Source organism: Podarcis pityusensis (genome assembly GCF_964106645.2).
Source record: "Podarcis pityusensis genome assembly, chromosome: 6".
Classification (NCBI taxonomy): domain Eukaryota; kingdom Metazoa; phylum Chordata; class Lepidosauria; order Squamata; family Lacertidae; genus Podarcis; species Podarcis pityusensis.
In genome coordinates this window covers 32,469,091-32,496,039 of record NC_138030.1, presented here as the reverse complement: position 1 = coordinate 32,496,039, position 26,949 = coordinate 32,469,091, and the positions used below count along the sequence as shown (strand labels likewise).

The 26,949-nt window shown below is 44.1% G+C and overlaps 1 protein-coding gene across 9 annotated transcripts in view; it reads right to left on the bottom strand.

Moving 5' to 3' along the window:
• The window catches only part of NAV1 (neuron navigator 1), a 278,232-nt gene that overhangs the window by 191,041 nt on the left and 60,242 nt on the right, over positions 1–26,949 (bottom strand). For 8 of the 9 annotated variants that reach the window (XM_081009762.1, XM_081009769.1, XM_081009770.1 and 5 more), the window contains exons 2-3: positions 21,978–22,830; positions 20,449–20,555 (exon numbers count right to left, since the gene is read on the bottom strand). In XM_081009762.1, the coding sequence (XP_080865888.1) occupies positions 20,449–20,555; positions 21,978–22,801 (931 nt within the window). In that variant the 5' untranslated portion in view covers positions 22,802–22,830. Of the gene's footprint in view, positions 1–20,448; positions 20,556–21,977; positions 22,831–26,799; positions 26,930–26,949 lie in introns of those variants that run through there. The other variant, XM_081009767.1, reaches the window with a different exon arrangement.

The following is a 26,949-nucleotide window of genomic DNA, read 5'->3' as shown; positions in this document are numbered from 1 at the left end:
AGCCATAGCTATTCAGAAAGAGAACTTTGCCTTTAGGACATGTGCAATATGAGGAGGAGAGATGGCTTATCATAGGGTGAGCAGGAACCTAAAGAATCTGTGAAGATACTGTTCGGTAGAGCTGCAGCATGAATCTCCTTTCCCACACGTAAGATCAGATGACCATGTATATAACTTAGTTGTGAAGCACATAATTAACATTTCTCTTTGTTTCTCTGTCCCATGCTTTGCAAGTGCTTCTACATTCCTGATATGTTAAAGCAAAAAAAGAAACCCCACAAAACCCCTATTTTTTGCCAACTCTGATTGAAGAAAATGCTCCAGCAGGTATAATTTTGCATTGTGAATTATAGTACTATAATGACTACAGGAAATAAACAACATTTTGTTGTAGGAAAAAGGTAGTGTATTCTGAAAGTAATAATAAAACAAGCATCTGTAACTATGTACAGGCCTGGATGGACACCCAACAAATATAAAATGTCTCAAAAATAAGGAGCTGATGCCAACATCAGTCCTGTAGGTCCTTTTGTGCCCATGCCAACCCAGGTACTAAACCTTCCCTATTTGTTGATACCCCTATCATCTGCCATGTTCTGTGTGGTCATTTGTGGCTCCCTAAACTGTTGTCCCCAGCACAGTGTCCGCACCACTAAATAATGGAAACATTTAATCAGCTGACATCAATGTGTCTAAGGTGGTCCGTGGGGGTGGAGAGGTAAAGATCTAGCCAAAAAAATTCCCCACGTTTGCCTTATAAACCATTGTCACAAGTTCCCACCACCTACTTATTCTACTGACTAATGCAAGATAGAAACAGAGTCCCACCTACAAAAGTTCCAGAAGTGGTGCAGGATATCTGTGAACAGCAACTCCTGCATGTTTCCTCACCCAACACTAAAAGCAGCAATCGGGTGGGAGTGGATCAGGGCCACAGTAACAGCAGAAGAGCTAACCTTTGTCCTCCGCTCAGTTTTCTTGATTTAAATTACATCCCTCATAAGCTTGCATAGGCGGGGAGGGGGGAGGAACTGGTGCAGTAAGAAATAGTTAAGCACCCTGCCCATGGGGTAGCTGATATAAGCTTAAGACAACAAACAAACAAACAAAGCAGATCTCTCAGATCACAACTAGTTGGTTCGAAAGTAGACCAATCTTTGTCCTTTTGCTGCCAAAAATACAGCTGTTTTTCTCAAATTAGTTTCTTTGTGCTTAGGACCACAGACTAATGGCCCAGTCCTATACGCTGATACTGAGGGAGATGCTATCATGAATAAGGAAGATTCTATCCTTGCACGCTGGTACAAATCCCAGTTCCAACACTGAGGCATCCATTCCTCCCAGAAACTGGAGCAGGATTGGGAGGCCTGGCTGAATTAAAGCCAAATGCCTGTGGCTTTTGTCTAAGGGTACAGACAGAAGCTCATCTCCATAGTAATGATTCCACATCATCCCTGCAGCTCCCTTCTTAGACAGCTGGACTCAGCTGCTGCTTCTGTGTGCCTCTGTCGCCTTTGTCTACAGCTATCATGTTAAGGCTGCAAGCTTATGCCTGCTTTCCTGAAAGTGAGTCCTATGGAGATTTACTTTATTCACTGAGCAATCTTTAAGGTGGTGGTGGTCGATTCTGTGGAGGAGAAACCACCACTCCCTAATCCCTGCAGCTCAAGCCAGCCAGGACTGAAATTGGGGAAAGATTTTCCAGTGACTCCCCACAATTTTTCAAATTTACCCCTCCAACTGACATTAATGGCATGCTTTTTTGCCGTTTCCGGGGCCATGCTAAGGAAGTGAGGGGGCCCTGGTTTAGCACATCCAAGCTTTCCCATGGCACATCCCTAGACTTCTCTGTCTCTAGTCTTGCTGGTCTCAGAGCATCACAACTGGTAAAGCAATGGCTGTATGAATTTTCACCAATGCACCATGACGGCCTTGACCTGCAGATCATATACAGTGTCCAACATCCTCTCACTTGTCTTCCTAGGGAAATGCTCATGCCCAGAGTGCCCCCATGAGCACCCGCTGATTAGCTGCAAACTTTGGGTGTGATTCACCTAACCAGTCTCATACTGGAAAGACAAAAATTGCAAAATGGGGCTTTCCACGCTCTCGTCCCCCCACTGTGTTCCCCAAATTGTCTTGGTACGGTTTAGGAGAACCCTCAGAACAGGGTGCAGGGGGAAGAGAAGGGGGATTATTCCACCTGGCAAACTGAAATGCCTGTACGATTGCAAGAGTGCAACTTTGAAATCTACTCATTGCACCTGTCGTCCACTGAGCAGAGGTACTGGATCACTCAGTGGTTTGTTGTGCTACCTTCTGCTTGCATTTGAAAAGCTGAGAAATCGTCACCTCCCTCAGATGAAATGATTGCTTGCCTGGGTGGAGAATGTGGGGTGAAACGGCTGTTTCAGCAGCTTGGCACTTCATTTTGAGAGCCCTTCAGAGGCAAGAAATGCAGAGAGCAAATCAGGTGGTTTCCCACTCAGCAAGTGAAGTGTGAAATGCCACATCTATCCTGCAGATTGGAAGTTACTCAGTTTCCTTTTGGAAACAAAACTAGCCACTCCGGTGCAGAATAAAGTCCCAAGGCCAAATACTACCTGCGTTTGGAAGAATTAAGCTTGAGATGCTAACAGGAGTGTTCATTTCTAAGTTCCCAAAAGCAGAGTGGCCACACTTGCACATCATCCCCAAAAGGACAATGCAGATTCGCATATAATTTGCATGTGCTAATTTATATGTGTAGGTGTAAATTTAGAAATAACTACTGTAATTTAAATAAAAATGCAGTGCAATCAAACAGTTCAGCTAGCACAAAGACTGTGCAATGGAACTTCCTCACCCTCTCCCTGCACGCCCCCTGTGCACCCTGTAATTTTGCTCTGAAGGGTTGGGGAAACACCCAGAGCAGATGGGGGGGAGGGTTGGCAGGAATGCAGGGAGAGGCAGGTAAAACCTCTTGCCCTAGTGGAACTGCTTCATTGGATACTACTCAATATATCTCACCATGGTTGGGAAAACTGAGCAAGTAACCTGTATGCTATCCTGTCGGTGGGCAATTTCAGAGCTCTTTCTCTCCTTTCTTATGGTTAAATAGCTATTAACTGAAGTTAATAACAAGACAACCATTCCAATAGAGGAGTCCTTCAAGCAGAGGACTGTCCTTTGTATTAGAGGACACATTTCCACTCTATGTAAAACTGATCTCAACCTCTTAGAGCAGCAGATTCCATAGAAGGCTCAACAACCAGTCTGTGGATCTTTTCTCTTTTCAGAAGCCCATAGCAGAGAGCTTTGGCTCCAGTTACCCCTACTCCCGAGTCCTACAATAGCATTAAATGCCAGCAAACGCCAGGAGTATTAAATGCCAGCAAATCCATATTATGCACTCATATAATACATGACACAAAGCAAACATTTCATAAATTAATTTCTATGCTTAATAATTACTGCCATATATCTCTTTTTGCAAAAGCTGCAGTTTTCTTGGCAGGCACTGAGATCTGAGAAAGCAAAGAGAGAGGAGAGCCATAATTCATCAGTTAGCAGGAAGAGGGTGATGTTCAGGGCAGAACTACACATTCGAAGAACTTCCAGAAGGGTGGCTGTGTTAGTCTGTTACAGCAAAGACTCTTGCAAAAGATAAGCACATTTATAACGGCATATAAGCTTTCATTGACCCTTCTCCCCACTACACACACAGCACTACATGTTATAGAAATTCAAATGGCAGCACTGTGTTAGGTTTCTCTTGTTGCCTTCATAACATGTCATATGCCTTACATTGTTTTGGGATGTCATTACACTATTTCCTTGCCTCCACCAGCAGCATCCTGTGAAATGAATCAGGAGGCAGTGAAACACATAGCTCAATGACCCCTGAGTATTAGGAGTGTAGAGGGGAATGTGATGCTAGTTTGCTGGTTTTGATAGCAGACCTGTGTCTGAGTCCCTTGCTTCAATGACCTTCTGAAACAAGATGTAACTTTGCCATCTCTGCGTGCAGACCACATTTTACATTTGTGCCCAGGAGCAGGTAGAAGGCACAATGCTCAGGTTAGGGGATAAAATAAAAATATGTAGCTCATTGCCATTTCTGAAAGAAGACCTACACCGGTATTCCCTGATCTGAAAGTAAAAACAAAAGATTTTGCAATGTTCCTACGTAAGTAGCTCCTGCTATGTTCTTTCTCATACAGGGGAAATTAAAACATAACATCTCAGGCATCCTGGCTGATGAGAGAATGCTGCTTATGTGTAGCAGTGCCTGAGTAGTAGCGGAGGAGGAAGGGGACATGCCTTGATCAACTAGCAGACAGGTAACAGGGGCAAAGGTAACTCAGTAACCAGAATAACCATTTCTACTTTTGGTTTTAAACAAGCCATTGGCAACTGGGTAACTGGAATTTTGCACTTCTGGTGTCTACACAATGTGAATCAATGACTCTGTCTTGGTAAAAAGCATCTGCTTTCTTAAAAAACTATTGATTTATTTGGCTTAAGCTTACCATATGCTACTAGAGGAACTGGGAACTGAACTCAGAGAGTCCTACTTTACTTTCATGAAACCTTATCCAAGGTTCTTTGATCAGCAGTGATGGGCAATGTCCTGAAAGCCTGCTCACTGCTGCAGTGTACCCCTCTTCAGTGTACAGGGACAGGTTGCCTTCTAGTCACCCTGAGTTCACTGAGAGTGATGAGCTTGGCCAGGACCCTGCATCCTAACATAGAACATGCTGCACAACCTCTGCAATGCACAGGGGTCCCTTAGCAGGCAAGATTAGATGGGAAAAGTTTCCTGTTCCTAGAACTTTTAAAACTTTTTTAAAAGGACCTAAGGACCTCCAGATGATGTTGGACTCCAGTTCCCATGAGCCCCAGCCTGAGTGGCCCATGGTCAGGGATTATTTGAGTTGTGGAACAGAGGAAGCTGCATTATACTGATCCAGCCTTCTATGGAACCTAGTTCAATGTTAACTACATTGACACAAGATCTACCCACTCTGGAAGAATGGCAGATGAAGGTGATTGACTACATGGAATTGGCAGAAATGACTGGCAGAATCCGAGACCAGGGAGAAGAGTCGGTGAAAGAAGACTGGAAGAAATTTAAAGACTATTTACAGAAATATTGTAAAATTAATGAATGTTAGAATGATGTTGGATAGAAACTAAGTGGTTTCCAGCTGTAATGCTTTAAGAGATATGAAAAATGGTTCACAAATGGGTAAAAGCTTAATGGTAAGGATTTGCTGAACTAACAAACTGAACTGGAATACAAAAAAGGGAGGTACGAGGAGGTCCGGGGAAATAAGTGTATGGAAGATATGCTATGGAAAATTAATGTGTTTTTAACTGTTTTTATTTTGTATGTTTCTTTTTATTTTTCATTTCTTTGTTATACCTTAATAAGGGTTTTGTTATTCTTTTTTCTGTATTTTGTATTTTCTTGTATTTTTATTTTTTGTTTTTGTGTAATTCTTGTATTCTTTGAAATTTTAATAAATATCATTTAAAAAAACAAACAAAAAAAAACAATGTTAACTACATTGACTGGCAGGAGCTCTCCAGGGTTTCTTGTATGGTGTCTCTCCCAACCCTCCCTGGAGATGTCATGAATTGAGCCTGAGACCTTCTGCATGCAGTGCAGATACTCTACCACTGAGCTATGGCCCTTCCTTAAAATCCAACAAGATCTGGCCACAAGCTCCCTATCTCTGGTCTAAGTAGCAGACCTTGAAGTTTTGTCATTTTGATCCAGCAATTTCTGCTTTCAAAATAATCTGCTCTTCAGTTGTAAAAATGACCACCCCCAATGAGAGGAGATCAAAGATAATGCATCTGTTTTCTAGAAAGGGTTTTTCTTAGCATTGGAGCTCTTTCATAGACTGTGGAGTGACTGGGTTTCAGGCACACGAAACTCAGCTCCCTGTTTCAGGGAACACTAGGCTGCGATCCTAGCATATTTGTTTGGGAGTTGTTTCAGAGTAAGATCCATTGAACACAGTGGGATTCTTCCAAGAAAACATGTTGTTCACCTGTGCAACACAATCAGAATTGAAGTCTGGCCGTAACAATGTCTGGTTTAAAGCCAAGCAGTGATAAAACAGGCACACCACCCACCCAGAAGATAATAGCCTGAATTGCCCTTCTCCACCCCATCCCCAGTCATGCCCTAGGGACTGGAGCCCGCCTGAATGCTGTTCCATCATCCACAGAATTCCAACAAAATAAAGTAAAAGGAAGTGGGCTCTGATTATAGTCTCTCTTTTTTGGCTAATTATCCTTCCTGTGGGAGGGGGCAATTAGCTCTATCTGGTGACCTCACAGGATCCCATGGCAACAGACAGGATATATCGCATTAGAGGACATTATCATGTTGGGGCAGGGTGGGAGAGAGACAAAAATTGCTTCAAGCCGAGAACTCAAGACTCAACTTTTCTGTGGCTTTTAGAACACTCCACTGGGGATCACAGGAACTAGGATTTGGAAAACGGGAAGGAACTAATCAGAGTGCCTATTTCTTAAAGCTTCAGCTAGCAATTGATAAAACACCAAACACCCCAGTGACCAAAATGTAGAGATCCAAAAGGGGAAAAGTTTTAACAGTCCTGCCTCGGTGTCAGTCCAAAGAATCTCTTTAGCTATCTACCACTAGTGAAAGTAGGTGTTTAATTATATTTAATTTAAAGCTAATTAAATATTTTAATATTTACTGTTGTTTTTCAGTTTTAATTAACCAGATGTTCTTACAACAAAGATCAGTAAATAGTTGTTGATCTGATTGAGCACCTCAGGTTTTGCACGTGTTTGGCATGCATTTTAATTGCCAATAGCATCGGTTAAGAAAATTAAGCAATAAATACATGTGGCACTTTAAATTGACTGGAAGCAAAATCAATTTCCATTGCAAACAATCAAGATTTAAATGTAGTAAATGAAGAAGAAGAGGTCTAACATTAATCTACAATTCTGATTCCATGATTCTAATTTCTGTTCAAGAGATAGAGACCCATTTTGCACATAACACTGACCATAGTTTAGCACTGTGGGGGGAAAGCCTAGGTGAACCTTGGGCTCACCCACTTCCTCCTTGCTGGTGTGGCTGTGAAGCTTCCACTTTTAAACTCACTTCCCATTATGTTATAAAACCACTTCTGGCTGGTTTAAAAAATATGTTAACAAGCAGTATTGCAGAAGCACTGCAACGTTTAACAATACTGTGATTACTTTGTGAAAGGTAATAGAAGAAGGAGGAGGAGGAGGAGGCAAGAGCAGTGCTCACTGCAACTTGCAGCAAAATGGCTCTCTTGCATCAGTTCCTTGGGGGAACACAATTGGTGGATTCACTTGTAAGTTTGAGAAGGCACTGGTTGATGTCACCTTGCCCTGACCTCCTTTCCTGACCTCATGTGCCTGTCTGCATGGCTGCTGAAGAGCAAGGCTATGCAAAGTGGGGGAGGGTGCCAAGATCTTGCAACTGAATGAATAAGTTGTGTCTAACTTAAAGTTTCACTGGCTGGGAAGACGTGGATGCACACGCAGTTCTCAGCTGCAAGCATGTGACTGTGGTGTGATGAACCAGCACCCGACCAGATAAGGAGATGGGTTGCTTAATGCTGAAAAGCACTTGTATACTTGATTCTCTTTGTGCCTTAAGAAGTTTCCTCCCTTGAAGAAATCAAAGTATTGATTCAGGGTCACAAACAAACAAACAAACAAACCCCCCACCATCATTTAGAGGGGTCCTCTTCTGATGTTTGGGTTTTAGAGAATCCCTTAAGATCACCTAAGTTTTTCTCATAATTGGTGCCATGGACAGGGAATGACCCAGTTGAGCCAATATGCTTCTGATAATCAGGCGTACTCATGCTGTGTTCACACTCCCATTTAGTGTGCACTCATTGCATTCCCAGTGCCATGAAATTATCCAAAATGAATATGCATCCTGTACTTCATTATAAAATGCTACTGTTTGAAGCGTTGTTTCTCAAGCCAGCTTCACACCAGCTGGAGTCCTTAAACTGTTCCTAATTCATCTCTAGCCTAAGTGGGAACACATCCCTAGTCACTGCCCTCTGGTATGTATAACAGAAATGAATCTGACACTAATGAAGCTCTGCTGATGTGAACAGCTAGTGGGGAAAGAGCTGTGAAACACATCAGGGGGAAACAGCTTCACTGTGTACTAACACAGTAATGTGAACAGATCCAATCCAGGGTGACTTTTAATACAAAAAAAAAAAAAAAAGTGAACCAGCCAATATTGGCAAGAGTGCCTCACTCAGCACAGATCTCACTCACCTAACTCCTAAGAAAGGATATCTGGATAATACAAACACAGGCACACTTAAAACTGGTGTAAGATTTTGTGTGTGTGTGTGTGTGTTCCTATCTGTCTTCATAACAAATAATGTCTAAGTAATATAGTAATCAAATTAGCAGAGACTTCCTGGCCAGCCTTTAACCATATCTACTTGGGAGTTAGGTCACAGTGAGTTCAATGGGACTTGCTCCCAAATAATAATATACAAAATTGTTGTCTTGTATGTTTTTAGGCCACTGTTTCCAAATCCTCAAAGCAAAACACACAACTTCCAGAGGGGCAGCAATGTTAGTCTGCTGGAGCAAACTTGTTGCCATTCATTCAAACACTGAAAAAGTCTATTTAAGAACTTAAAAACTGCCCTGGGACCATTAGGGTTGAAGGGTGGCTTTAAAAATGTAATAAATATTTTTTTAAATGGGTATATAAGAAGATATATAGTACATTACATTGTCCTATCTTAAATGTGGAATAAAGGTAAAGGTAAAGGACCGTTGACAGTTAAAAGTCCAGTCGCGAATGACTCTGGGGTTGCAGAGCTCATCTTGCTTTACTGGTCGAGGGAGCTGGTGCTTACCTTCCCGCCAGAGCGGTACCTCTTTATCTACTTGCACTTTGATGTGCACTTTCGAACTGCCTTCGTGGGGATTCAAACTGCCAACCTTCCAATCAGCAAGCTCTAGGCTCAGTGGTTTAGACCACAGCACCACCCTTGTCCTCAAAAAAATGTGGAATAGGCCAAAGCAATTACTGAAGCATTTCAAGCCAGCTTTGTTATTCAAAGCCTAGACAGCTAACCAGCTCTCCATCACAGCATAGCACAACTGGAATCCATAAGACATGCCAGACTAAGGAAGAGGAACAAAAGTAGCCAGGGGCACATCCTTTTTATGGATAAAGGACTCCAGGACTAAGGGGTAGTGTTATGACAAACCCACATGGTTAATCAGGGTGTTCCAGTTACTATTTCACATTGTGTGGGGGGGGGGGGAAATTAAGGCATCAATGCTGGTCCATTAGGGGGGAAATGCCAAAATCTGTATTATGCCAACCAAACTGTCACAAAATATTGTGCAGGCTTTCAAGTTCTCTGAAAGTCTTCATCAGGTCAGATGGTAAATGAAGCAAGGAAACTAGGTGGGAGGTGGCAGGGGTGAAATGTAGCTAATGCCAATGGCATGAGTCTGCATTTGGTCAGAGTCTTAGAAGGCTTGCCCATATGTGGACATGTATCTTGCTGCTAAGGATCTGTCAGTTTTGGTTCTCTCATTTTTCCAAACTTATGTAAATTCAGTTCTCCACATTTTTCAACAATTTGCCATTAAAAAAAAGCTTCATGAAAATTAATCAGCATTTTAGTGTGAATTTCATCTTATAACCTCTTTTTTATATGCTGGTTTTTTTACTAGTGTATACATTTTTGCAAGCCACATCCCCCAGTATACTGCATACTTGTCTATTTATTTATTCTTTGAAAGTGCAATCCACAGCTTTAAATACATACTGAATCAAATTTCTCCTCCATCCCTACTTACTACAAATACATTCCTTTTACCTTCAAATTTGATAAGAGTGGTCCACACTGTCCCAGCTATATGACTGGGCATTCCAGTATGCTGGATCCATCTTTTAAAAAGATTTGTGACACTTTAGAAGCCCTGAAGGATTTGGAATGTCCAGAGCTCCCATTTTTTATTCAGGAACAGGATATAAAAACCTACAGCTTGGCTACTTGAACCAAGGAGATCTAATCATCTTTAACGACATTATAAATTTCACTTCCTCAAGGGGAAAAAACCCCACATCTCAAGTAGCATCCAGAATGTAGCCTTCTGCCAGATAAGACAGGAGAAAGACAATAGTTTTTAAAATAGAGCAAAATGGTTGAGAGAGGCTTCTATTGTGTGCACAGTGCTTTTGTTCCACTGTGGTCAAACATGTTTTGCAGGATTTTTTGAAAGACACCCAAACCTAGAGATGTCTAGGTTTTGCCAGGAGGTAGGAAATGGAGAAATGGAGGCAGTGAGAGATTTTACTTTCTTGGGCTCCATGATCACTGCAGATGGTGACAGCAGTCACGAAATTAAAAGACGACTGCTCCTTGGGAGAAAGGCGATGGCAAACCTAGACAACATCTTAAAAAGCAGAGACATCACCTTGCCAAAAAAGGTCCGTATAGTTAAAGCCATGGTTTTCCCAGTAGTGATGTATGGAAGTGAGAGCCGGACTATAAAGAAGGCTGATCGCCAAAGAATTGATGCTTTTGAATTATGGTGCTGGAGGAGACTCTTGAGAGTCCCATGGACTGCAAGAAGATCAAACGTATCCATTCTTAAGGAAATCAGCCCTGAGTGCTCACTGGAAGGACAGATCGTGAAGCTGAGGCTCCAATACTTTGGCCACCTCATGAGAAGAGAAGACTCTCTGGAAAAGACCCTGATGTTGGGAAAGATGGAGGGCACAAGGAGAAGGGGACGACAGAGGACGAGATGGTTGGACAGTGTTCTCGAAGCTACAAACATGAGTCTGACCAAACTGCGGGAGGCAGTGGAAGACAGAAGTGCCTGGCGTGCTCTGGTCCATGGGGTCACGAAGAGTCGGACACGACTAAACGACTAAACAACAACAACAAAAAGAGAGATGATTGTGCACTCTCCAAATAGTATTCAGCCTCCTTTTCAAACTGTCTTCGGGACCATTACCTATCTCTAGCTTATGAAGCCACAGAGAAATCCGTACAGAGAAACCATAATGCCATTTCTCACTTCCCTTATGAGTGCTGCAAATTAATAAGGGAATCCCAAAGTTTGTACAGTGCATCACTTTGTGCACGGTATGATGGAATGACTCATAATTCACAAGTCTAAACTAGCCATTTTCTCCCTAGTTATCAGTAGGAATTTTAACCGAGTGCAACACTCTAGTTTGCTTCAATAAAGGCTTCTCGTTCCACCTCTACCCCAATATACACTGTGGAGTCCGTGGTATTGACATACTCCCCGAAATCATACCAGCCTTAGGAGGTTTGGGTTTTACTTATGTTCACTTGCTTACCTGCAGAAATTCAGCAATCAGCAGTATATCTCAAATCCTAACAAGCAGGGGAACAGAAGGGAGCAATTTACAGGAAATCTTGGAAAGCTGAAAATGATCCATAAACTAACCTCTCCTCTTTCTCTCTCACTGTTTTTATATTCTTTGCACATCCCTAGAGCATCCCACCATTCTCTTCTTCAGAGCCAGCTCCTTTGCTACCTTGGCAACAGCCACCCCAGTATCATTCAATTTCAAAAAAGAAGACGAACTGAGAGGTCTGATGAATTTACAAAATCAATTTGCACTGGGAAATTTATCCCCTCCCTTCACATCATTCCTATAAGGAATAATGTAACTTAATTTTCCCTCTTCCCTCCTCTCTCTGCAAAACCTCCCAGTGTATCAGTGGCTGCAGCAAGCTGCATACAGCCTACAAAATACAACTGATCTGCAAGAAATGTCTGTGAATGGTTCATTGAAAAATGACTTTGTAAACCACGGATTCAACCATTGGCCTGATGGGGGCTGCGGGTAAAACACTTCGGTAGACAGCATACAGCACGCAGCAGCTTCTATTAAGTGCAGAGGCTTTATTTCCTAATTATCTTTGCCAAAAACTCCCCTGTGGTTATAACATTACTAGATGTCAGAGTGCACCTACCATGGAGCTCAACTGCTGCATTTTGATTTTATTTTTAATGCAGCCTCCTGTCTCATTTCTAACTGTCCTTTGGAATAGATTCTCCCTGCATGTCAGAATTAGGAAAACTAGAGTAAAAAAAAACAAAAAAAAAAAAAACTGTGGAAAGAAGGGTTGCACACAATGCACAGTCGCTGAGCAAGGATAATGGAGCAATTAAACAATTAGAGATATGGAACAATGCTGCTGTATTCCTCTTGCCATGTGTAACGGAGGGTTCATTTCAGCTCCAGCCTCCTGATGGGATGCAAACTGGGCAAAGGGCTTGGCCTTCTCTCAAGAGAGCAGCAGAATCAATTTGTCCCATATACTGTCCATTCTCTCCTCAGCTTGGGCAATGATTCATGAGAAACATCCTCATAAAGGTGGGAATTATATGCCCAGAAAATTCTGTTTACAGGAATAACGGTGTTTGTTCTGGCCAAAAGGAATTGGAAGGAAGCTACCAATCAGCTGCAGGAAAGCAGTTGCCATTCCACATGGAATTACCATTCTGTATGTGCCACCACATAATGTATAACAGGGCTTTAAAACCAGAAAGGCCAATTCTAAATGGATAAGTCAACTCAGAGCAGCACTAGTTTCTAGGTGTGGTTTCTTTTTATTTCTGTGCAAAAGATGAATCCAACCCCACAGAGGGGAAGCATTTGCCATGCAGTATGGGAGTATACCACAACCCCTTTGCCCTGCAACATATAATTAATTATATGAGACTATTCAGATCAGTACACAGAATTACCTTGGACATGTGGGTTCTTGTTTTGTTTTCTCTCTCCACATTCTAATGTGGGTAACAGCGCCCTCATTCTGATTTTAAACAGCAAGTTAGGTGGGGTGGGGTGACCTTTCCTCCCGCAGGCTGTTCTTCAAATTCCCCTCACCTGATTTCTCCTGCCATGTTTTTAACTTCCATATATTTGGACTCAGCACAGAAATGCGAGAGCTACCTCTAGCCTTGCCCACAAAAGCTTATGACACTTTAAACCTGATTATTTTTAAGGTGCCATAGAATCCTTGTGTCGTTTAGACTGCCATGGAATTCTAAACATGGATATGTGAGTTCTTTTGTATGGGGAAATGCGAAAAGTCTATTGTTTTGTTTTTGGCCTTGGGAGAGGTGGCAACCCTATTTATCTTGTATTTCCTTTGTTCCTCGCCATGGTGTGGTCTTGTGATGAAAGAGAAGCTCTTTGGAGAAGAGCTGGCAGCATGTCTGAAAACTCGCTGCTTCAAGTGCCTTTGTTGAACACAGTTGCAATAATGTCAGTTTGGGTCACATCCCCGTTGCAAAGGCTGGGAGGGAATTTCATGTCATATGATGCACACAGGAGAGAAAGCCCTATCCACTTGGAAACTAGACTGAATTGCTGCTGCTGGAGAGCCATAGGGCTATTTGCCCACTGGACCAGGAGGCAACTGCGACAATCCTCACCAATTCAATTCAGCCTTACCCAACCGTAGATGTGCAGGGGAGTGCAGATCCTGCACCCCCTCTCTCCCATCCCCCACCATGCAGCTGCAGCTCCAATGAGTGGGAACCAGTTCCCATGCCAGATCTGCACTCACCCATCCTTCTAGCCTGGTCACGCCAGATAATGTTTCACCCACAGGGCCAAGCACACAGGCTATTTCCTAGCCAAGCACTACAGTTTCCAGCCACAGTAAATTAAACAGCAGGAACTTGCGGAAGAGCCGCAGTAGAAATGTGGCAGTGACCCCCTGCTTTCTATTCTCCCAGGCAGGTCAGGGTCCAGGACAGCTGGTCCCGGCTGGCCCTGGACTCACAGGGATCGGATGTCTTAATGAGAGTGGGAAAGCAGAGACAAGCCCCACACAGCTCTGGTGAGCTTCTGGGTGAGATTACATTGCAGCTGGGAAGCATGTGGGTTTCTTCCTCTCCACCATAGTCTCTCATTCCCTTAGAGTAAAGACAGTGCCTAAACCGCCCTTGAGGAGGAAACATTACCCACCCAAAAATGCAGAGTCCATGCCTAGCAGCATCACCTTAACATTAATGAAGCCTGTGGCTGTGTACACATTGCCGTTTACTCGGACACTGCAGCTGGTGCTCTGAAGCTGAGTATTCATGATGTCAGCCACAATCCATACGTTTTCTGTAGTTTCTTGAAAAACAATTTTGCTTGATGCACCTTCCCTCAAACCAGCTTCCATCTGATTTGAAAACATAAGCCACGGTTAAGCTGAGGTGTGTGCATTTGAGACAGCCATTGCACATGCACAGATGACACTTTCTAGGACTATGAGTTGGGGGGGAGGTGGCAGGTACAGAGAAACAAATCAGGTAATGCACATCGGGTGAAGGCACCCTTGACCCCTCTTTGGCGTGTACAGCAACCAGTAAAAATGTGACTTGAAACACAGCAGGAGGAAACGACCTTGCTACATTTTAAGCCACCAATGTGTACCTTGCCCGAATTTTACACAGAGTGGCAATTTGCAAGCTACTTCATGGAAGCTTATCAGGGCTTCAGCAAAGAGAACATCAGTACTAACTGATAAGCTTTCTGGAATTTCTTTGTATTCTGAGGTGCACTCTCAGTCCATGGGAAACAATGCTCAAGAGGCCTAAGGAATGGGTAGACTATGGAAGACAAGGCAAGCAGCCCTCCAGGCCTCTCAATCAGCCCTTGGGACTCTCCCCAGGCCACGTCCATCATTGCACGTTTTTGGAAAACCTCTGGCTGCAATGTGTCTCTGAACTGTGATCATGCCTCTCATTTCTCTGCATGGAGGAGAAATGGGGTGGTGGTAGTGTCGAATCCTCCGGCTTATGCATGGCTGGAATGTTGCTTACCATACAAAGGTAAGAGCCACATCCATTGCTCTGCCCACTGTCGCCTCTGGCCATCTCTACTGCTGGCATGTGGTGCCTGGAGGGTTTCCAAGGAGACCTTCCTCTGCCCCAGCCTAAGGTGGATGGTGACAATTGCTTATCTTGCCCTCAGCACTGCCCATCAGTGTGGACAATACTGCAGGGGCTGCCAACCATGCATCCACAGGCACACATATACTTGCAAAGGCTCTTTTGGTGCCTGCAGGGTGTGGTCCCCCAGTGCAATTAGGTTTGAGAGAAGCAACTCTGCTTCAGCCAGTAAAAAAGCTGGCTGCCATTCCGGTGTTGGTCATGTAGACACAACAGTTTCTCAAGCTTTCAGGTGTGCCCATAGATCCAGAAAGGCTGGCGCCCCCTGCAGTACTGTGCTATGTGAGCCAGTAGGCCTAGCTTAACGTAATGCATTTTCCTGTGTTTCCACGTTCAGATCTTACTTATTTGTTATTTGTGTTATTTATTTATGTTGCCTTCAATAAAATATTCAAGGGGGCTTGAAATAAAAAAGAAAGCCCAATGCTATAATAAAAACCACGCTATCCATAAAAACCAACAACAGTTTAAAGCTGATTGTTTACCCAGCTCTTCCTGCCTGGAGGGCCTGTGTGGAAAAGCAGGAGAGAGAACAATAGGCGACGGATCACAAGACGCCACCCGCACTACCTACTTCTGCAATTGCTAATGGCAAATGATGAGCTGTGTGGCTGCCCCTCCGCCTCGCTGTCACACAGCCATTCCTTCCTAGCTTGTCACTGAGATCACAGGAGACCTGGAATATTGTGCAGTGTGCCTTTGAGCTGAATGCTTATAAGGCATCACTTGTGGAAAGCACCATCTGCCCTCTCTTTCACCTCTAGTGCATTTCATGCCATTAGGCACGTTGCGGCCCTTTCTCCCCTCCCGCCCACCCAGCCGGCTCCTCCGATAATGATTTGGCGCTCCCGCCCCTCCAGTGCATTGGTCGTGACATGACCCGCCATCTCAGGAACTGACTCCAGAGCTCCCATCTGTCAAAGCAGTCAGGTTACTAGCAGCACGGGATAAGTGCCTGGCAATCCATCTGCCTTGGTCCTCGTACTGGAGCACAAGGTATCCCTATTTGCTGCGGAGCTAGTCACGGGAAAAGAAAAGGCTAGGCACTAGCAAAGCAGGTGAGCACTACACTTCCACTCTGCACCTTCAGTTTGTAGGACACCACACCCTCCGAAGGCAGTGGGTCAGAACCTGATAACCCAAGACGGGGACAGTTTTGTGTGCTGACCATCTATAGCAAGGATGGGCATCTCGTGTGGCCTTCAGCCTAATTTCGTACAGATGTGGGAGGCTGGATGGGGTAGGGGTGAGCCAAAATGGGTGAAGTGATGAAACGAGGATAAAAGCATCTGGCAAGGATGATGCCTCTTTCCCAGCAGCCTTCTGAGCAAGGAGGAAGAAGGAGTAGAGGTGTCAGAAAGAGAGAGAAAGAAGAAGTGGGGGTTGCATAAAGAGAGAAAAGGAGAGGCCCCCATTCACCACCCTGCTTATTGCCAACATGCAGCCCCTGACTGATTATCTCCCAAGGGAATGGAATCCTCAACTATGACTTATAGCTAAGGATCCCTTTCCAAGTCTAAAGGTATATAATGAAGGCACCAGCCAAACCTCCCTGGGGGAGAGCATTTCACAAATGGGGAACCACTGCAGAAAAGGTCTGTTCTCGTGTTGCCACTCTCCAGACCTCTTGTGGAGGAGGCGCACAAAGAAGTAAGCAGTTTCATAACTTGGGGACTGCTCCAGAGAATGCCCTCTCCTGGACCACCCCTGCCACCACCCTGAGCTTTTGAGGGTGACAGAGCCGCTAAAAGGGCCCCCGCTGCCAATTTTAGCACCCAAGAGGCTCTGTAGGGAGGGAGACAGCCTCTCAGATATTTGGAAACAGGGGGAGAAATGAGAGGTTGGGGTTTTGTTATGAACCCCTCATAATTCAAGTACTGAGCATATCTGGCTGAATCAACTTCTCTCTTTCCATTTCTTCCCACCAGGGAGTCCTTTCCCGCAAAGCTCCTGAATGGACCCATAATCCTGTTAACAGCACACGTGCTGCCCATTCTTTTCCTGAGAGGCCCTAAGAGGGATTTGCATCCTGCGCCCTAGTGGGACTAATTCCATTGCAGCCCAGTAACGCCACTTGCTATAATGACCCCCCTCTGGAGCTGCTGAACTGGGCTTACAAGAAGTTTTCATGCAAATGCAGAAGGAGGCAGATCCCAGCAATCAGCCTCCCAAATCCTAGGAAAAGCAGTCACTCAATTTTGCCCGGCCACTGACATCCGTGCCGGTTCCCCACCAACACCATGAAAGATATCCACACCAAAGATTTAGGCAGTTGGTTAACATTTGAAAATGTGAAATGCCATGGCTCAGACCTATCCCATGAAACTATCCCGTTAAAAAAGAAAACAAAAATTTTAAAGGATCTTGCAGTCTCTACAGAGGGCAAGCAGTGCACAGCATGTGCAGTGTTTGCTACTTTAAAGGGGTGGGGAGCAAGATGAGTGTTGCATCCAAGAACATGTATCATACCCTCCAACATATTGAGTCTCAAAAACCAGGACACACAACTTCTTGTCTGTGCTTTCACACGAGTCATGTGACCCGTGTGAGATCACAGCGCCCAAAATCATGCATTTTGGGGCACTGTGCAAGATCACGGCTCTGTGTTTTTTCAGGGGGGAACACTTTTGGGGGCGAGATCTCAGTGCAAAATCGTGCAAGATCTCAGCCCACAAAACTGTGTGTCCCTTTTTTCCGGAATACTTGCGGGGTATGGAATATGTGGAATACCAAAACAATATCCTGCAACAGTAAAGTTTTTCTTGAGCAAAGATGTCTGGGCACAGCACAACAAAATGCACATTTATTGCACAGAAACTACCTAGAATTTCCCTTGCAGAAGGGATGTCAACCCAGTTGTCTATCAAGATCTAAAATAACTGAATAGGTAGATGAAAGAGACTGGAGTGCACTGCACACCAAAATTTTGCAAAACATTTTGGGGAGTAAACTAGGAAAATGGACATTGATTATCCTGCTACATTGCAAATTCATGTTCTCTGTAACTTTGGTTCTTCATCCTCTTTTGCTCTGTATCTTGCTATCAGTCTTGAGATATAAAGCATTCTTTGTCAACATAAAAAGGAATTTTTGATGGAGCCTTCACTGTAACTGCTGTTTCATTCAGCTATAAGGATCAAAATTGATATAAATTATCCTTCATCAACCAATCTAACATGTCACTATAACGCCAGGATATTTACAGCACGATCCTATGTCTGTCTACTCAGAGTTAAGAACCACTAAGTTCAACAGACCTCACTTCCAGGTAAGGTGTATAGTTGCTTTTGCCAGTACTTGGTTGGCAAAATGGTATGGGCCAGCCCTGGCAGTCATGCATAAAATGAAAATGAGGAGGAAGATCCAACCTTACACTGGTGTGACTGACAACAGTATGGTGTCCTGGAATATTTTATCGACAATACTGAACTGTGAGTTTGAAAGAGCCGCTTAGTAATAATTGAGCCCAATTCTAAGGAGAGAATGAATTTAGGGGAATTCTTTTCTTAAAATTAAATCCTTTCACTGATCCACATCCTCAGCTCCTTAATACATTGCTTCTCCGCTTAACAATGCAAGACTAGAACTTGAGGCTATTCCTGGAAGCACTTAATAATATTCAATCACAGGCAATGACTTTCACCAATATATTTCGCTTCTGAAATGGCAATCATGATAATGATGAACCACAAACCTTACACTAATATTTTAATGCTGCTAGAGTGGTCTTCGCTTTAACTGAGATTGATATATGTGACTTTCACCACCACTGCATCATCATCGCTGCATCTGACTTTCACCGTCATAGCAATCACAGGTGCTGCTGTTAAATATTATGCAATATTTCAGCTCCATATTAAGCTGTGTCATAACTTTGATGCTGGATATCCTATAGGCTGGGTGCTTCCTGTTCCCTCCAAATGTTACAGCAAACTTGAAAACACCTTACATTGACCCATGTGATAAGAATATTCCCAGTATATCTTTAATATGTAAGCCTTCACTTAACAGGACAATGGAAGTACTCCCTACAGTACAAAGCTATACAAGTTTATTTAGAAGTAAATCCCGTTGTGTTCAGCGGAACTTGCCCACCACGTCTGTTTAGGATTGTAGTCATAATTAAACCCCACAACCTCACAGTAGTGTCCATTCATTGTCCCCCTTTGTGCTTTGAATAAAAGGTTTTATTAATTACCAGCACAGGGTTTTTATCACAGCTGATTGTTACACCGCTCTCTAAATCAGGAAGTTTTATGGCTGGACCGCCATCCCTGACCATTGGCCATACTAGCTGGGACTGTTGGGAACTGGAATCTAGCAACATCTGGAGGGTCACAGATACCCTCTCCCTGCATTAAACGGGATGTCCCAAGATGGGACAGCAACCGATGAGAACATCTAGGAGTATGTGAGAGAAGAACCATATTGTCCATATACATAAGAATGACCACTAACCGCCTACCAAATTAGGATAAAATTAAGCAATCCTTTCTTTAATAACATTACATAAAACAGATTGTATATGTAAGAAACCAATAAACATCTCCATCACATTATCCTGGTCAACACAGAGGAGATTTGTATTTCCCATGGTTTGAAGCAAACTATAGCAGTATTATCCTCAGACAAGAATATATTCAAAGCCTGATTCAAACCATATACCAGTCTGAATGCAGACATAGGGTTACCCTCATTCATACTAAGTATATGAATGATTTGGTCTACCCATTGCATTTGAGATGTTTGTGGTTTTACATTGTGATCATAGTAACTTTTCCCCACAGACATCACCATCGCAATGTTGGGTGGGGGATTCTTTAGGTTTACAGGCATCTCAAACTCACTCGATAGACATTTTAAACTGGACTGTATATTTACATAATACCAGTGCTGTGTCCTCCATAATCCTTATCATCTGCCCTGAGTCATCCATCTTAAGGTGAAACTACAGATGCCATGCAGTTGACATTCACAAGTCAAAATTTTAAAAAGCAGCTGTGGGGAGACTGCAGTCTTGTGTGGAAGCCTTGGAAGGGGAAAGAATTGCTTGTGCTGATGGAACCATCTCCTTAATACCGTGTTGAATTCTTCCCTTAAAGAAGAATGGTTTGCTCATTCAGAGGACATGATGAATACTCTTCTCAAGATAAGCAAAGAGAAAGAGACCAAAACTTTTGGTGGTTCCCCCCCTAAATCCAAAACCTTGGATTTAAGTCTAGAAAGCATGGGATTTCCATTGTGTTTATTCCCCACCCTGCAAATCAACTGATATGTGGTTGTTCAACAATGTCTACATCGGTGGCTACCAACACCTACAACCTGATACATAAAAGCAGACCCACCTCCCTCTGCAGCCAACCGTATGTCATGCACTCTGATCCACTGGCTGCCTTTCCTTCCTCATGAGGAAGGGATATCTCCAGTTTTTCCACTTACCCATGTTTCTCAATCCATGTTCAGGCCCTTCAGTAAGGTTGGGCTGCTGCTCTTCACATGCAGACTCCTCTTTAGATGAGCTGCTCCTCTCTTTCTCACCCTGTCGCCTAGTAGGCAGACGAAGCGCATCAAATCAGTCACTCTACATACTCACTTGTATGTTCGGCTACATGAGCAAATTGCATGGACGGTTCCTTATAGTTCAATCCATTGTTCAGTCCCTCATTCACAAAGAAACAGCTGCCATAACAGCTCCTGCACACCCCATCTAGGCAACTGGGTGAGGCCAGCCTTCACCAATGTCTGGGTACAAGACTACTTGGTAAACCTGGGTGCAGTAATTGTGCAAGAAGCTTGACTTTGGACAGCTGGGACATTCAGACTGGGCTGCTCCATCTCAGGAGTGAAGCGTAGCTGGAAGTGAACATGTGATTCACCCACAGTGAACAACATGATGGTGGGAAACCTGTGCTAAATAATTTGTCAATGATCATACTTAGGATGAACTAAGCAGAGCAGCTCTATTTCATGTCAGCCCACAACACAAAGGAACATGAGACAATTTAGTTCTACACTTCTCATGAAGTGTTGCTGTGATGGCAATCCTGATCTGTACAACAGCAACCACAACTGCATGTGCTTGGCTGAGGGAACAATAGCATTCTCATCCCTCAGTCCCTACCTGAGTTATCCCACAAATTGTCTATGTACATTATAATCCTCACCTTGATCTAGCTGCCACTAGATTGCAATTATTCTCCTGAGTCCTGTCCTTCCATATTAGTATACCCAGAGCACCAACAGTACAGGACTGTTGAGTGGCTTCTCCATGAGGCACCAACCTCCTTGACCTAAGGTAGCTTTCTCCAAGCTGGTGATCTCCTGACGTTATGGACCACAACTCCTATCACCTTTGACCATTGGCCATGCTATCTGAGAGTGATGGGACCTGTAGTCCAAAACATCTGGTGGATGCCAGGTGGTTCAATCCACATGATTCAACTGGCATACTTAAGATTTTAGCTGAATGAAGCTGTACTAAGCTTGGCATGTGGTAAAGCAGTCATACAACTGTTGCACTATGTACCTTGAGCTAAAAAACTCAATACACTTTTACTATAACTCATCTAAGTCAACACGAGATGGTTGAGCAGTAATAAGATAAATGTTGGGTGACTTGGGTGCACAGGGAAGCAATCATGCAAACATTTTACTACATTCAAATCTCTTTGGTCTTACACATTTGGCCCTATATCTATCAACTTAGATCTAGGCTCCAAAAGGGAGCTGGGTCTCTTGTTACTAAACTTTTGTGGCCACCTTTGGTTTGTACATCCTGCATATCTGATGAAATGCTAACCTTTATCCTAACAATCAGGATGTGTAAGGAGATTGCTTTCTCCTATGACACCTTCATTAGCACTGTGGTGGAAAGGAAGCAAGCCAGGACCTCCATCATCCTTTAAGCTGGTGCTGTAGACATGCAACTCCAGGAACATTTGCCTATAATTTTACAGACTGATACTTACCGATAATGGAACGGGGCTACCGTGGCCATGATGGGATGGTTGTGCTGAGGCACAGAGGAAAAACTGATAGGCCCAGTGTGCAGCACAGGGCCCTTATTGAGATTGCTTGTGTCCAGTGAGATCACCTGAGGTTTTTCCTCTGACTTAGACATTCCACTTCCTTTCCCATTGGCTTCTGAGGCCCACTGACCTTTTACAGGACAACTCTGAGGCCTCTTTGTGGTGGATCCCTCTGAAGACCTGGACAACAAAGTCTCACTATACAAGCTGAGATAGGAAGGGCTCTTTCCTGGGAGGTGAGAGGTTTTTGCAGGTTCAGGAATTGTACTGGGCTTCCCAAGACCCTTCTTGGCACTGCGGCTGCTACTGTCTTCCCCATGTTTTGTGGTGTCCTTGCTTCTCTCGGTTGCTTGAACAGCAGCTTTCTTGGTTGCCCCAGTAGTTCTAGAGCTGGACCTCTGCATCCCCCGGGGACTGCTACAGCCAGACACCATGCTCAGGCTGAGGCTGGAATCTATCCCATCTGATGCACACGCAGCTTCCGATTTCTCCTGCCCAGGGCTTGCAGCTGCAGGAGTCTTTGGGACCAGCTTTTGCTTGGATCCTTTTGGAGCTCCATTGCTCGAGCTAACCAGCCCCTTCCCTGTCCTGGGTGATGATGCCCTCTGCGAGGGAACAGCTCCCACACTGTTCTGCCTTGGGGGCAATTTGGGCGATGCTGCCAGGGTGTGTATCTTGCTGTGGGATGCAGCTCTGGGAACAGGTATAGAAGAGGCATAATGGCTTCGTCCGGCTGCGTTCACATTGGCTGTTCCATTCATCATCAGCAAGGCCTGGTTGAAGGAGGATCAATCTGAGGGAGAGAAAAGCAGAGGAAGTTAAGCAGAGGCTAGAGCTTCCACAGCCAAGGCTCTCTCTATTCCAGTACTCTATTCCCTGAGTCTTGCTTTACAGGACTAAGCATCAGATTTGCCAAGTGAAAGCCTCTCCCCAGCTCCCTTTTCACTGAGCATTAATTCAACTTGAAACCATTGTTTTGATGTACTAAAATTAGCATGTTGGCACTCTTTGGTGCTTTCATTTTCTTCTTTATGCTTAAACAATGTAAGGGAAATGTGTGCTGTCGAGCTGCGTCGTGTCTTAAAACATCTACACATATTTCAGTAAGGAAGATTTCCAAGTAAAGATTTGAATTTGGTTGAATTTAAACTGCATTAAAGGGGCTTTATTGATTCCCAACTCCCCTTTAGTTGGCAAGGTGTATTATTTCACTTCAAAATGTGCTAAGTCGGCTTTGTTGCAATTGGGAGCCCTCCTGTTCATTCTGTTGAATGGGGACCTTGGACATCTGCCCTAAAGTTCTCCTTTGAGAGCATCACTGCCAGAAAACCCGCATCACTGTACAACATAACGTGGGTTTTTTTCAGTGCCCTCCTCTACATAGACACCCAGTGTTGTTATCTTCCATTTATTCCTCTGATGTTGTAAATAACCGGGGGAAATCAGAAGCAATTTCAAGTAACAAAGTAATGAAATGAACTATTTCTTAACCTTCCTGGTTCAGATTGCTGGTTGCAGTACTACCGGCAGATCTGGCTGAAACTCAGGACAGATGTGACGCAGAGACCCGTCATGCCTCTAGGAACTCTTTTGCATTACAAGCCTCTGGCTGAAGCCGGGAATCCTGCCAACCACAGCTGGCTCATAATACTATTTCACTCCACTGGAAATCCTGCTGCTGGGAGCACCCGGCAGACGCTCTGATAGACACTGTGGAGCTTAGCCTGGTGTGGAGGGGTGGGGGTTGTGCAAGCAACGTGCTCTTTTATCCCAGGCCAGTGCTTTGAGCCCCTATAATACAGAGAACTCAGCCTCTGCAGCTTTAATACTGTTATGGAGACACCGCAATGCTTTTGCAAACACGGCTGAAAACATGCATCCATTGATAAGCTTGGCTTGATAGGCACATTTTGTTTATCCTCGTTTACAGATCAAGTGACATGGTTTTGAAAAATGGCATCAATGTCCCCAAATTCAAAACTGTGAACAAGATATGTAGGGAAAGTGCCTTAAACTGAGCTGGAGCATTGGCCCATCTCGGAGTGAATCTCTGCATAACATCGTCTCACTTATATGTTGTCAGACCACCAGCCTTTCTTTACCACTAGGTGACTCCTGGGTCCCAGTAAATTTGCATCAAGTGCGATACAGCTGAACCAAGGGATAACATCCTTGTCAGTCTAGCATCTTCAGAGTGATGCAGAGCATGAAGCCAAGTAATTCTAAGCTCGGGTCACACTGACTGTTCCTCAATGGTGGGCTCATATGCTGTTTCTGTAAACAGGAACCATGCTGGCAGGGCCAACGGCAGAGGCCCTTTTGACTTGCTAACTGCATGGCTGGGAGGGATTGCAACTGTGCATATCCTGGACCTGCATCCTCAGGCAGCTGCCAAATGGCCACTACTGTTGATACTTCTGCTTTGTACGCTTTACCCAGTATAACAGTGAGTACCAAGTGGCAGATTACCCATAATGTCTGGAGTGAGGCTACAGCACTCCAGGGGATGTGGGATATTACAGTGGTAAAAACCTACCGCTTATCAGAGAAGCACCACTATCACTTTTGCCACTATCCTTTCTCCTCCACCACCACCCACTTCTGCTTGTAATTCACCCCTACTCCTAACAACAATATACAGCAGAGAAAGTGCTGCAATGCCTGCTATCTGCCACAACAGAGCCACCAACATGGGGGGTGGCGGGGGTGGCGGTGCTGCTGCAAAAAACAGCAACAACCTGCACATAACTTGACATGTCCTCTAGCTGGTTCTGATTTGCTGCTACTCAGAAGGAGCCTCACATCCTTATAAAGAATAACTGCAAATATCATTATGATTTATTTTGTGTCTATATTGCTCTTTGTTTTAAAAATAAAATGGCTTTTTACATAACAAAAATTAAAACATAACATCTAAACAACATAAGCAATGTAGCAATATAAACATATACATTAAAACCTAAGTAAACCAATCGTGTATTCCTCTTCCTTAGAGAATTTTTTTTAAGTTGCATGATCTTGATTGAATATCGATGCTGCTATCAAAACTGAGTGAGGGCTAATTCCATTAGGGAAGGATTAGAAGAGAAAACCCCTAAAATAACTGAGTACTGGGAATGAAATATTTGACACTGAAAAAGACAGACAACCAGCCCCAGCCCCTCCCTGGATGTAAGATTCCAGTTACAGGAAGGAATCTTACAGGCTAAAGGAAGGAAATATAATGTCAATCAGAGCAGCACCAACACAATTGTTTGCAACATATTCTGGGAACAGAGATGAGGACGGGATGTGAAAGTGAAGTGTCTTTATAGGTGGCAAATGTAACAAAGAAGATTCTGGATTTTACAGGATACAAAATACACCAAACACAACCAGTTCATTGTTGGGCCGGTGAGGAACACCCCTCAAACAATGTTTTAAGGAAAGTGCTCTCTGTCCAAAATTCTAAGACAAATTGTGATACATATTTTGTGCTTTTTGTGGGTCTCTGTTTCCAATCTGTAAAATGGGAGTAACTTTACATCATTAAGTGTAAGAGGCAAATAAGGTGCACCAAGGAGCTCACAATCTAAAGTTAACCAATAACCTCTTTCACCAACATTGATAAATTCCACAGAAGATTTTGAGCTGGAGTGAGAGTCATTTAATAATCCCATTATCAAACGCAAAGTGGTGGATAACACGTCATAGAAAGCTATCACTTTCCAGAGAGATGTACACCATCTGGTTCCAGGGGATGCTCTGTCCAAAGGTATATGGGGAGATCCCTTTGCTGAGGCTAAGCAGATCTAGGTCTGGCCAGTGCATGGATGAGTGGATGCCTGGGAACCACAAGCACACCACCTTTGTTTCCATGACAAAAGAAAAGTGGGATATAAATTTATGGGTGCATGCAGGTGTGGGGATTATTTATTTTCCAGGTTATAACACTAGCATGCTGCCTCTGTTTCTAATGTCCCTTTTACCCTGCATTATCTGTTGCGATGTGGAACTGTGCCGTTTTCCCAGAAATGCCATCATTTACACCAGTAGGCAGGGTGTGACACAACAGTGCATGACGTTGGATAAGTCGCTACCCTTTATGCTCCTGCGATCTTCCCTTCCATCATGATTCACCCATGAAAATGGAGGGGAAGAATATGCCAGGACACAGCCCCAATTTCGTCCCATGGTGTAATCCACGAAAACCGTGGGAAAATTACAACGCAAGACTCCCATGAATTTCTAAGTCAATGGGGTTGCAACCAGATTCCCCCACCTGGAAGCAATTGACATGGAAATGAAAGAAATTATCACGTAAGGAAATGTCAGGGAAATGGGATAAAGTGCTATTTGAATGCATCCTAAGAACACAAACTGCTGCAATCTGTTGCAACAGGGCATCCACCTCTTGCCCATAATCAGTATTCTGTCATTCTCAGCTTTCTTAGTGCTGTTTCAGGCCGCTTTCTTGTCACAAGAGTCCCCCCCCCAAAAAAAGGTCCATTTCAATAGCCCCGCCTCTCCACCCCTTGCCTCTGGAGGGAAGCAGAGGTCTCTGTGTTGCTTGGAGCCTAACCCAACTGCAGGGGGCTGCTTATGCTGCTGTCAACAGAAGGGCTCTCCATATTGCAGGACTTCCTGCACTGCAGCAGCCTGCTGCTCTTCAGCTCCTTCTCATCAAACTTCCTGCATTGCAGCCCCAGCGTGGATTACCCTGGGAAGGGAGAGCATGGAAGAAGAAGGTACAGGGGGAGGGTGGGGGAAGGCAGAGACTCACCCAAAGCTGGGGCTACACACAGCCACTGCTCACATGCTGCAGCTCCTTACGTGCAGGAATGCAAAATCAAATCCCATTTCTTACCAGATGTTTGCTGACCTAAACATCTCTCTCTCTCTCTCTCTCTCTCTCTCTCTCTCTCTCCCTCTC